Raw genomic sequence first — 12535 nt, forward strand, 5'->3', positions numbered from 1 at the left:
TTGTCTTCAGAGTGTGAACCATTCCCAAACCACACGTGTACCAGGAAAGTGCCCTTTGTTGAGTGTATTTTTTATAGTTCATATCAATTCAGCGAAGTAGAATCTGCACAGTGGCAGTCCCATGCAATACCAGCATTTAGATTTTGAATGTATTTTTATACAATCCTTCTCAGAGGTTTTAGAAAAGAGGCCATTGACTGTTTTTATACAACTGCCGATTGTTCAACACCACCAGCAGTTATGACTGTTCTATCACCATTAAGTAGGTGTGTGTACTGTATGTGTACATACTGTATCTGTTAAGTACAATATCCAGATTTAACAGGATCTCTGGAGTATATGCAGATTGTGATATTTATCTCCATAATGGAGAAAATTGTACAAAAAAAGGTATTCTCCACCTCAACCAAGTTCCCTCTGACTTATCTTTCAGAGGGGAATTCAAAGCACAGTTCATATCGTTTCTCGTTGTGACACATTTTTGGTTACTACTCCATGGATGTGTGTATGTGTGTGAATTTATGGAAGTTATACTATGCAAATTGTTACCTCAATTTTTTTTTCTAGAGAAAATTACCTCAATAAATGAGAATATTTTTTCATTTTTCTACAAAAGATGAGTGTCTTGCTCGTTCTCATTTTGTACAGGAGGCTAGTCAAGGCAACTTTATTTGTTGCCCAAAATCAAAGTAAGTGTCTTACCATCAAGTATTCTTTTTATATACTTCAGATAATACCTAATTATAACCTTTTAACATTTCCATGTGTGTGAATGGCTTTACTATTAAAAAGTGCTTTGAGTGGTCGTTAAAGGTGTCTGTATATAAATACAGTCCATTTACTGGAGTGCAGACTTCTAGCTCAGAGTATGAGAACAAACAGTTACACTTTACTTGAAGGTATCTACGTAAGAGTGACATGACACTGTCACGAACGTGTCACAAACACTTGACATAACGCTTCTTTTAGTGTCATTCGGTTTTTGTCATGACAAGTTATGGTTAGAGTTCATGTGTCACGACTGTGTCATGACAGTGTCATGTCACTCTTATGTAGATGCCTTCAAGTGTTACTGAACAAACTAGATTTGAGCAGCCCTCTAAAGATGTGTATTGTAAAATTCATACTTTTCATTTTTGCAAGACACTACAGGTTTGCAAATAAGGCATTATCTAATGCTAAGTGTCAGTGAATTTACAAGAAATTTACAGGTGCAAATAGACAAAGTGTAGTAAAATAAACACCTAAATGTGTATTTTGAGTGTTTTTTCCCCTCTAATCTGAAAGAATAGATGCAAATAACCCATTTTAAAAATTACCAGTGCATAAAAAAACCCATTGTTTTGCCTGTAGTGGTTCACCCTAACCAAATGCTGTTAGCTTAATGTTTAAGATTTGAAAGTGGTATCTCTATCTTCTCATCCAACTCTCTTAAAACAATGTGTATTCCCCCTAAATATCAAACAAACGTTCACTTTCTCCAGCTTCTTAAATGTAAGTATTTGCTGGTTTTCTTAAGTCTTCTATGACGGTAAACTGAAAACCTTTCAGCTTTGGACTGTTGGCTAGACAAAAACAAGCCATTTGAAGAGGGAATATGTGAGGGAAATTCATCACTATTTTGTGACAGTTTATACACAAAAAAATGAGTAATCGAGATAATAAAGCAGATTATTAAATAATCTATAATCCAATATAATTGTTAGTTGCAGCCTAAATCTGAACCGCTGAAGTAAATATAAAGTAAAACCACTGGCTTTAGCAGTGATAGATTAAGTTTAAATCTAACATGAAAGAGTTACTAGCTTCATGTTTAATGTGTGGTATTGAGCTTTGTCATCTAACTCAAAGAAAATAAACGCTTTCAGTTTCTTAAAAAAATACTTTGTTTACTGATAAATCCACTAATAGTTTCAGCTCAAGATATTCGCTAATCTTAATATACTGTTGTCACTTTTGAGATTATAGAAATCAGAAGAGGAGAGGCCCACAATGAACTAAATCATTTTAATCAACTTTTTTCTTTCTTACAAAAACATTTTTAGGGAGCTCAAAATGAAGAAAGTTTGATTAGGGAACATAAAGTGGCAGCAACCATTTCAAAGATATTTTAAAAAATATCAAAGAAACAATGACTAGGGGGCCAGAGTGCAGAGTCCCCACCCGTTGCGACAGAAGCCAAACATAAGATGCAGATGCACGGTGTTTGTATGAAGATTTATGTTGTATGTTTTGCAGAGATTCCTGGCCATGCGTTGGCCTAACCACTTCTTAAACCCAGCAGTAGCATTTGTGCTTAATTTAACTCAAGCACTAAAGAACTGGAGGCTCAGAGTGGAGCAATAGAAAACTTTAAAAATGAAAAGCGGGTTTCCCACAGTCACCGTTTCCTTGAATACTGGGGGGGGGGGGTGCACTAGATTCAGCAGCAGCTGAAATAAAGGTTTGACAGTTTTGAATATTTTGCAAAGTGAGGTCCGCAGGACATTGCAAGAAACTATAATGTTTCCTCCCGACAGAAATGTGTTGGCTTGTTTTTAATTTCTTTAGCTGTGGGTGATGACAAAAAAACTCAGAAAGCCAATCCTTCATCCTTGCAAGCTGTGAGTGGTGCATTGTGGGTAGAATACAGCAGCATTTGGCATCCCTCAAAGTCCTTTTTAAAGCTCTTTTCTGTGGTTTCTCTGAAGGAGTTGCTAACGGGGTCTGGAGGTGCTGTGTGGTAGTGGTGGTGCTGTTGAAGGGTGGAGTCAGGCGATCAGTAGTCGTCTCCCCGGCTCACCACCTCCTTGCAGGTGGGCCTGAGCAGGATGGTGTGCTCAAACTGAGCAGTGTAGCAGCCCTTGGTGTCGCAGAGGGGGGGGTAGGGGTCCACGATGCCCAGGTCGCAGAGGTTCTTCAGGGCCATCAGGTATTTGCTCTCGCCCAGACGGTCCAGCCAGCGCCGGCAGAACGCCAACGTGCCAAAGTTCTCGTTGATAACGTTCAGCAGGTGCTTTGCTCTGGGCAACCTGGAGCAGAAGGAAGTGTCAGTCATTTAAGACCACAATTTAAATATGAACAGTTCTACGTTGTAGAATGGTGACAAATATTCAGTCTGTTTCTCTGGTATGCAATCTAACTGTATTCACTACAAGATAGCCAACTAGCGCTAGCCACCTGGAGTCATGACAGTCATGTAAACGGCAGCAGGTACACACATAGTGCAACCAGTATGTAGGATTTATGAATTAGGGGCGTGATTTTTGACACAAAATATGTCGATCAGATCTTCAGGATTTGTATCAGACTGTTAACAATATACTACCATAAAATAATAGTGGCGTGTGTTTTGTGCAGCAATGCATCAAACTCTTACCTGATGGGGACATGGCCGACGTCAAAGTTTTTCATATAGTGAGAGCACTCCATGTCATCGTGGACCATACCTTTACCTGTGCTGCCAAATGTCTCAATGGCGTAAACTTCTCCCTCCTGCAGTGTGAAAACAATCAATCAATAACGGGACGACTGCTGAATCTGAAAAAGCCTCTGAAATGATCAAAAATTATGGGCTCAAAAAGACATACAGCTAAGGCTGAAACTAACGATGATTTTCATGGTCTATTAATCGATTAGTTGTTTGGTCTGTAATACGGTGAAACATGTTGAAAAGTGTTTCCCAAAGCCCAAGATGATGTCCTCACATGTCTTGTGTTTTCAGTCATTGAAGAATTCAGAAAATATTCACATTTAAAAAGCTGGAATCAGAATTTCCCATAAAAAGAAATTACTCAAACGATAAACCGATTATCAAAAAAGTTGGCGATTAATTTAATAGTTGACAAGTAATCGATTAATCTTTGCAGTTCAACGTACAGCTAGATTGTCAACATTTTAGGCTTCACTCGCACAGACACGAGATCATGAAAAATCTTGAAAATGCAAATATCTGAGTCATAATATTCCAAACGTATAGTGAGAATGATGACGGTCATAATTGACTCACCTCCATTCTCGTTGCTTCTCCTCCTTTAACGATGGGCACAGTCTTGCCAGCATGTATTCTGTACTGACCGATTGAATGGCCGTTCAGGTTGCGGATTGGCTTCACTGGACAGAAGATACAAGGTTCATGAATAAAACAGGCATTAAGATATTTCTTAACACATTTATGAATTGACATCAGGGGGTTAAACTATTGCACTGTTGTGATTGTACGGTTTATTTTACCGAGATTTAAAGGTGCTGTAGGTAGGATTGCAAAGATCCAGGACTTAGCCAAAAAATTTGAACGTCGACAACTTCTCAGTCCCTACCCCCCCAGTAAGTTAATGACTGACACTTATAAGTCAACAAAGCACTTCATACACAAGATTCTGGTATATTTTAATTAAAATAAACCAATGTATTTAATACACATTTAATCAACATTTTAGGTAATAGCAGTATCGGATCAGACTTTGTATCAGCAGATACACAACATTAAAGGACTCAACAGACCCAAACAAAAAACTTTATTGGGACGTCCCTAGTGTGCAGTTAGAAGAGTTTACCTTGATACGTTTTGCCATCAAGCTCGACCTCGTAGGACTCCATCACTTCTTGAATGGCCTCTCCAACGTCACACAGACGCACATCAATGCCAGCGTTCTGCAACAAACAAACAAACAGGAAATCATGAGCTTCAGGCAGCATATAGATAAAACACATCAGAGTGAGTGAGGCGTGTTTGTGTAGTAGTCATACTTTGATTCCAGTATTGGTGGCGTCTCTCACAGCCTCCAACAGCTTGTCATACTTTGGATTAAATGTGACAGTGAAGGCACAGTCAATGATTCGCCCTGCAAACAGACACCAAGCAGAAAGCAGAGCATCCTTGAGTTGATGTACTCCAAGATGATTTTTGTTTTTAGAGGTTATGTTGAAACTATATACTCTTGTCAAACGTCCAGCAGCAGAATATTAGAAAAGCAGATGGGAATTTGGTTTTGGCCACATTTTAAAAAGCACGACTTCTAATGTTGACAAAAGATCAACATTAACAGTAAGTTTAATGATACAGGATACTTGAAAAATATACTATTTGTGAGAAGCAACGTATATTTGAGCCCTCTGAATGCTACTTATAATTGTTTTTTTGTGACATTACAGCTAACCACTTTGCAAATCATTATACTGCATTTTTTATTTCTGCATGTATTTTTTCACACAGGCAGCTATTTGTTTCTATTCACATCTGTATAGTAAAAACAAAGTGTGTAATCACAGACAGAGTAGATCTGTCTTAATCAATCTCCACTTTTTTGGAAAATTATAACCGACTCAAACTGTTTTAAGTGTAATGAATTACGTATCAGTGCCGAGTTTTAAGAGTCTGACAACTGATTTTCATTCTTATACAGTAATAAAAGTGAACCATTAGCGGCCTGAAGTGTAAATCTGTAGTGGCAGCTACTCTGTCTATCCATTATGGATTAAGAGTGGTCCTTGAATGCATCGCTTTTCAACATCAGCACAAAGTGTCGTTGAAGCAGCACTTTATATTCCTGTGGTACCGTTAATGTGCGTGCCGAAGTCGATCTTGCAGACGTCATCGTACTGCAGGACAGTGGTGTCTCCGGCGTTGGGAGTGTAGTGGGCAGCACAATGGTTCAGGGAGCAGCCAGTGGGGAAGGCCAGGCCGGCGTTCAGCCGGTCCTCCTTTATCAGCTTACGAGAACAGTCCTCCAACCGCTCACTGGAGGGATGGGTGATGGACAAAGCGGAAAATAAATGACTATGCAACAGAGCCAAATAGCTTAGAATGCAGCTTTGCAACAACTCTGTCAAGTTCAGAGGTGTGCAAAGTCTGGCACTGTGGGGGCCCCCCTCAGGCTCTCAGACAAAACTGATACAACTGCGCCCTCCCTAACACCTAGTAGCACTCCGATTTGGGGGACAACCATACTATTACTATTTAGCCAATGTTTGTTTACATTTTGGCAAATTAGCAGTTTCTCTTTGCAATGTACCCATAGGGGTACAGACAACTATCACTGGATAACTTATAATAAATATAATAAACTGGATAAAGTTCCAGACAGCCACATAATAATAATAAATATAATACTCATTAAGTGGATCGAACAGATAAACGCAGCCTCACCAGATTTCAATCATGGTCATGCCGGGTTTCATGAAGCCGCGGACATGCTGGCGGACCTGTCTGTGGGCCTCGGCTGCCTGTCTGAAGTCGTTCCACATCTCCTCGTTGGCTTTATCCAGAACTCGCTTCTCCTCGCTGGTCGTGCGCCACGCTGCACTGCGACTGGGAGAAGAACACAACAACATACTTTTTTTTTTTTGGGCTTCAAAGCAAGAATACTGCTTTTTAGCGGTGGAGCAATTCTGGATAGTCAGAGGTGAAATTAAGCATGTTAACACTGCAGGTAGTAACTGGTTTTACAACATTACCAGACTTGTAAGCCATCTGGCAATAATCAACAGACCAGGGTCAATGAATATATCTGCACAGAAGCACACAGTGTAGTACTGTACACAGCTGCAAGGTTATCACCACCATTTCTAATAACATGCTAATTTAAACAATTTTTGTAAGCAGTTTTATTGCTAATATAAACACCTGCAAACAACATTAACTAGTGCGATTTCTAGTGCTCTCAAACTAAAATGTGTGACCTTTAAAGACCTGAAGTCAGGATACTATCAACCGACAATTTCTTTTCTGCAATGACCTGCAAATACTACCCTCAGAAGTTACAAAGTGCTTTACAGGAAGAAAAAAAGGGGGGGAAGACAGACAGAAGAGACAAACAAGATAATATGACAGCAAGCTGAATTATGTACAAGACGTATAAAATCAAGAAAAGGCCACAGAATGTTTTTTATTTAAAGATGCATTTTAAAGATTTGGCTTTCAAGAGTCGTAAAGCAACACCAGCAAAAGCCCAATCTCTTTAAGCTCCGACATGATTGATGAACCATGTAGGGAACTAGCCCAAACACTAATAGAGGTTTAGGTGTGTGTGCTCTTCTTACCCATCCTGTACGATGGGGTATTCACACTCCTGTCCGATGGGGAATACTCCACTTGGGTATAACTCACAGATGGGCACAGATGGAGGATCAGTCTGAGATTTGGCTGGAAGGAAAAAAGAAAAGACTCCATCAAACCGACTCTGCGTTTGAATTCAGGACAACGCCAGACACGACGCAGTAAAACTTCAGCTGGGAACAGATCGCTCTTTTCAACTGTGAGATTATAAAACAGTCAGGGATATTCGTCACAGCACTGCAGCATGAAATGGAGTTTAACTACTAATTTTTTTGCAGGACTAACAAATTAAAATGTGGTCAACTTACGTCCTTTCTTCTTCTTTTTCTTCTTCTTCTTTTTCCCTGTGGCATTTTCTCCATCATCTCCATCTATGCGAGTAAAGATACCGCTGTTACACCAACCACCATGTGATGCGTTGAGATTGTTTTAGTGAGAAGATGATGTGCGTTATATCAGGTGTTAGACAATCACCTTCCTCGCCATCCTCCTCTTTCTCTTTGTCTTCTATCGCCTGCTTCTCCAGCTGTTTGGTCACCTCGGCCACTCCATCAGCCTCTGCAGCAGCAGTAAGAAGATCATCAACAACGACTACACATAAACAGTCCAATAAGCGATTAACTAGCAGCGGTTAAAAACTCTTATAACGACCTCATCATCATTTAGAGCAGATATATTAAATCTTTGTTCACAGAAGCTAAGAAAAAGGCTATTAGGGGTGTAAAGAGTCCCCGATACGAATCGTTATCTGGTTGTATTATCACAGATACGACTACATCAATACACCGACCTAAATGGACCAAGAATTGACCAAGATTCAGCCGATGGCCCGGTTCTAACGTTACGAATTGGTTGACTGAAGCTTTGTGTCGATCCAACGAAGCTGCTGCGATGTGCACAATGATGTTGATAGAGACGGGTGTGTGTTTATTTGCGAGGGAGACAAAAGCCTCACCATTTGTGTGATTAAGGACATGGTCACTCATGTTCAGGGTGGCGGGGATCAGCCAATCAGTGCCTTTGTTTGGGTTTGCAGAAAGAAAGGTGCCGACTGCTAGGTTTGGTTTTTGGAGTTAGCGGTGAAAGTGGCTGAAAGGAATACTTGGTAGATATTGTCAGTTGTACTAGTCTGTGAGTCATCCATCCATGGGTGTGTCCATAAACATGTGAGTAGACTGGTATAAATATAGATATGTATTTGGGTGTGTTAAGTTTATATTGACGTTCAGATGTTTCAGCTCATCATGTTCAGTTACATTAGCACAAAAGTCCGCTAGCCGCACGCTAACGCTCACAACAGTATTATTGTGCTTGCATAATACTGTTGAGGTGGTTCGGGCATCTGGTAAGGATGCCCCCTGGGCGCCTCCCTAGGGAGGTGTTCCAGGCACGTCCAGCTGGGAGGAGGCCTCGGGGGAGACCCAGGACTAGGTGGAGGGATTATATCTCTAACCTGGCCTGGGAACGCCTCGGGATCCCCCAGTCGGAGCTGGTTAAAGTGGCTCGGGAAAGGAAGTTTGGGGTCCCCTGCTGGAGCTGCTACCCCCGCGACCCGACCCCGGATAAGCGGATGAAGATGGATGGATGGATGGCATAATACTGTAAGTGATTATTATTGGAGTGCTCACAATGACTGTGTAACGTGGACCTGTGTTTGAGTTACTGTCTCCCAAGATTACAGCAGCAAGGAGGCAGTTGCATTTAACATGCAGCTGATGTTATTTGGTTATAAGTGGCTAGCTAATTTACTATTCCCTGGTCCCTTTTACAAAATATATATTTATTTAAAGGTAGGCAATGCTTCTTTTATAATATTCGCATTTTAATGTATAATGGGAAATTAATGTGTGTACATTAAACAAATATTAACTGCATCTATCAGATTGAAGCGTATCTCATCGTTTCAACAACGAATTGAAATGAGTCGTTCCATCGTCCCTGAACCGTATCGTAGCCCATGTATCTAGATACGTATCAGATCGTCTTATAACTAGAGATGGCCCGATACCATTTTTTGCTTCACGATACCGATACCTGAACTTACGTATCGGCCAATACCAGTGTGTCATACATTTTATTATGTTTTAACAACTGTATACTACTATCCCGGTATGGATGTGATATTATTTCTATCTTTGTTGTCAGTCTGGCTCAGGTTAAACTCTTTGTGAAACATGAACAATGAATGCCACAGAACGTGGTAGCGAAACTGCCTGCGAGCTTCTCCTGTACTGTACGGTAATTCCTCTACTATGCGACAGTAAGTCGCGTGGTTATGACACAATCATTAGCCTATTTTTTATAAAAACGTCTGCTACGGAGCCATAACGTGAGATACAAGGTAATGGAGCCTTTTATACATTGTCGTGTTTCTTTAGAAATAAACAATGGACAAATAGAGTCGTTAAACGCTTTAGATGTAAAGTTAATCGCTGTCAAAGTGGCACCAAAATGAATGGCAGTCAATGGGATGCTAACGGGGGGTGAGTGCTTGTTAGCATCATAATGGCGCCATAGGAGCTACGCGTTCCGGGGAGAAGCTTACCCCCTTGTGTGCTGCGCTTAAAGTTCAAATGATTTCAACTTTGACCTAGTTGCCGCTGACCTTTCAAGGCGCAATCATGGGCGCAACCAATTCCAGAACATTCCTTTGCCTTTTTGCCCTACCTTGCGGTTTTGCCGCGGATCATGTGTAGGCGGCTTAGGGTATTGAAATTAAGTACTGAATGACAAGGCATTTTTTGGTACTTGATACTATGGAGACAATTCGGTCGGTGCCTAATGGCGTTTTTCCACTGCTAGTACCAGCTCTACTCGGCTCGACCGCGGTGCCCCGTCCTCCATTTCCCATTGCAGATTTAGTACCGCCTCATGCGTGAGGCGAGCGTGGCTGGTCGTCATACCGGCGCCGCAGTAAACTGCCGTGACCTAACGCAACACACACACACACACACACACACACACACACACACACACAACGTCGAAGGTGTGTTGTTGTTGCCACAGCCAGAAGACACATTTTGTTTCAAATGAAGCTGGAGGTTTGTTCAGGACACCCCCCTCTGTCACTTTCACGTCACCTTGTGTGGCATCGGCTCAGCTCGCTTGGAACCTCGACGGAGGTGGTACTAAAAAAAGTACCTGTTAGCAGGTACCAGGGACTTTTTTTCGTAATGGAAAACCAAAAAAGGCGAGTAGAGTCGAGGCGAATCGAGCAGGGACCATGTAATGGAAAAAACGCCATAAATGTATCTAAGTTCAATACCCTGCCCTGGCTAAGAATGAAGGAAAAACGTTAACTAATGTCTACTAGAAAGGCAGAATAAATGCTTTAGACTTTCTCTCTCTCTCTATACCGATTACAATACCTCATAACCTCAGGGTTATCTACCAACACTAACTACCACTTTACAATCTTTATGCTACACACTTGGAACGCACTGCTGTCATTTTCAAGTAAGGTAAGGAATTGCTCAGCAGCCCGTCGTGACTTAAATGGATGTAAAAGTGGAAACACAGGATTGTATAATGATACAGACAAAGAAACTGTATTTAACATGGATCCGTCACAACATGACTGACACCTGATCCACTTAATGCATTCAGATAGAGAAGAAAGATCGGATCGGTGCATCCCTATCAAAGAATGTCAAACTCTACAGCATCCATTATTTTTGTTTAATGGTTACGTAAATCATACATGATTTGTAGTTAAGAAGAAAACCCTTTAGGAAAATATAAAAGGAACAATATTGAGTGTATTGTGAAAGATCTGCTAATGTCTGGTAACAATTGCTGCTTGCTGTCAGCTACTCTAAATAACCATTATGGATGCAGAGAGGGTCTTTAAGGAGTCAACGGTAAAATTATGGTTGAGTCAGCTGCAGAAAGTAGAGTTTACATAATTAGTTGACACTGCTTGCTTTCCCATAATTCTGCACAACCTTCTTCAACCCAAACTCCACACCTCTCTCTGGTTTTCTTTAAGGGTGTAGCACTCACTTCCTAAAAGGGTAAGAACAACTATTGTTTTTCTCCTTCTCCACAACAAGTAGGTATTCAAAGTTGTAATAATACAACAACAAATTGAGAAGAACATTTCGATCCATTTAATTAACAGATTGTTAATTATCACAATTTGTTTTTCGTTTGGTACGAAAAGTGTATGGGGATCATAGGTTCATCGTGTTTTAGTGCGAGTTATTTTTGAAAGACAGAAAGCATCCTTTGGCTGTGCTTTCCTTACATAATAATTCTCTCAAACGGGGAATTACGAAACAGGAAAACTTGGCTGAGGCTCAGTGCAGTTGGCAAGGAGAACAGGAGCATTTAGATCCGCAGATTCTTGCGTTTTCTCTCAAAACAAGCAGTATGTTACTTTTTGTATCAGCTGTGTTAAATGTCACTGTCCCTGGATGAGCTCTGACTGAAGCCCGGCGTGTTTTATAAGGCCTGACAGCAACAGCACCCATTGCCCTCAACCCGCATGGCTAATAAGGATCAGCGTCAAGTCAGACATTTTCCGACATCATCCTTCCGGCGTGACTTTTAAAATAAACATCACAACACAAAATATAATACAAGACATGCAAGGTATGACTGTCAAAAGTAAGATACTGACAATCTGACCAACATTAATATTACTTATTAAATATTAATTATTCAATAAATTACATTGTTTTAAATGGGTGCTCAAGAGTCATGTTAGCCAGAATCTGGAAATCCAAATTAAGTTGCCATATTACATTTAATTCAACAGCCCATTGACACAATCTCCTATTCAAACAATAAGGCTGTGATAAGGATTAATATGTGCCATTTATATTTTTATCTATACACACTTATAAATCAAAACCTCCCTGCTCTCTGTAACGTAAGTCGTTAATACTTTATTTTTTCTAAATATTTGTAAATCTTTGTCAGTATATTGTTATTTATTAACTATATAAATTGTTTTACAAACTTAATGAAATGTACCTCACAAAAAAAAAAAAATCCACATTTCATCCAATTGATTAATAACAATGACATGGTCCTTACCATTTAAATTCTGGTTAATAAATTGATCAACACCCCCAAAAAAAAGAGGCGAATACTTTTATTTTGAAGGCTATTTCCCCTCATTTCCGACTTCGTCGCAGCTAACCGCGGCTAACTCGACGCAGCTGTCTGGCTGTAATAAGCAACATTAGCTTTGCTAGCTTGTTAGCAAGAAACTGCTCAAGCCAGCCTCACCTGTCGTTGCGGACTTGTTCTTCTTCTTCTTTTTCTTCTTCTTTTTCGCTGCCTCCCCGACGGGGTCGGCCTCTTCTCTGTCCTCCGCCTCCCCGTTCAGCTCCCGGTCTGGGACTGGTTTCTGGTCTGCAACCTGCTCCGCAACCACGTCCGCCATGATCGCAGGCGCTGCTGGAAAAGGAAGCGCTAGGGACTGTGGGAGTGCTGTGTATGATGCTGCCTTTAGGGACACTCGGTGTTTTCAGAATTGTTATCAATAATATT

At 40.6% G+C, this 12535-nt stretch overlaps 1 protein-coding gene across 1 annotated transcript; it reads right to left on the minus strand.

The window, feature by feature from the left end:
* Positions 1-1992: 1992 nt before the first annotated feature.
* metap2a (methionyl aminopeptidase 2a) lies at positions 1993-12457 on the minus strand. Its single transcript, XM_078281693.1, has 11 exons — positions 12272-12457; positions 7511-7594; positions 7345-7407; positions 7021-7123; positions 6128-6289; positions 5538-5719; positions 4729-4823; positions 4536-4632; positions 3989-4092; positions 3359-3474; positions 1993-3011 (listed from the first exon to the last, which is right to left on the minus strand). The coding sequence occupies exons 1-11, from the start codon at positions 12426-12428 to the stop codon at positions 2759-2761; spliced, it is 1416 nt and encodes a 471-aa protein (XP_078137819.1). The 5' UTR covers positions 12429-12457; the 3' UTR covers positions 1993-2758.
* Positions 12458-12535: the final 78 nt, after the last annotated feature.

The sequence above is a fragment of the Sander vitreus genome, chromosome 23 (assembly GCF_031162955.1).
Source record: "Sander vitreus isolate 19-12246 chromosome 23, sanVit1, whole genome shotgun sequence".
Lineage (NCBI taxonomy): Eukaryota > Metazoa > Chordata > Actinopteri > Perciformes > Percidae > Sander > Sander vitreus.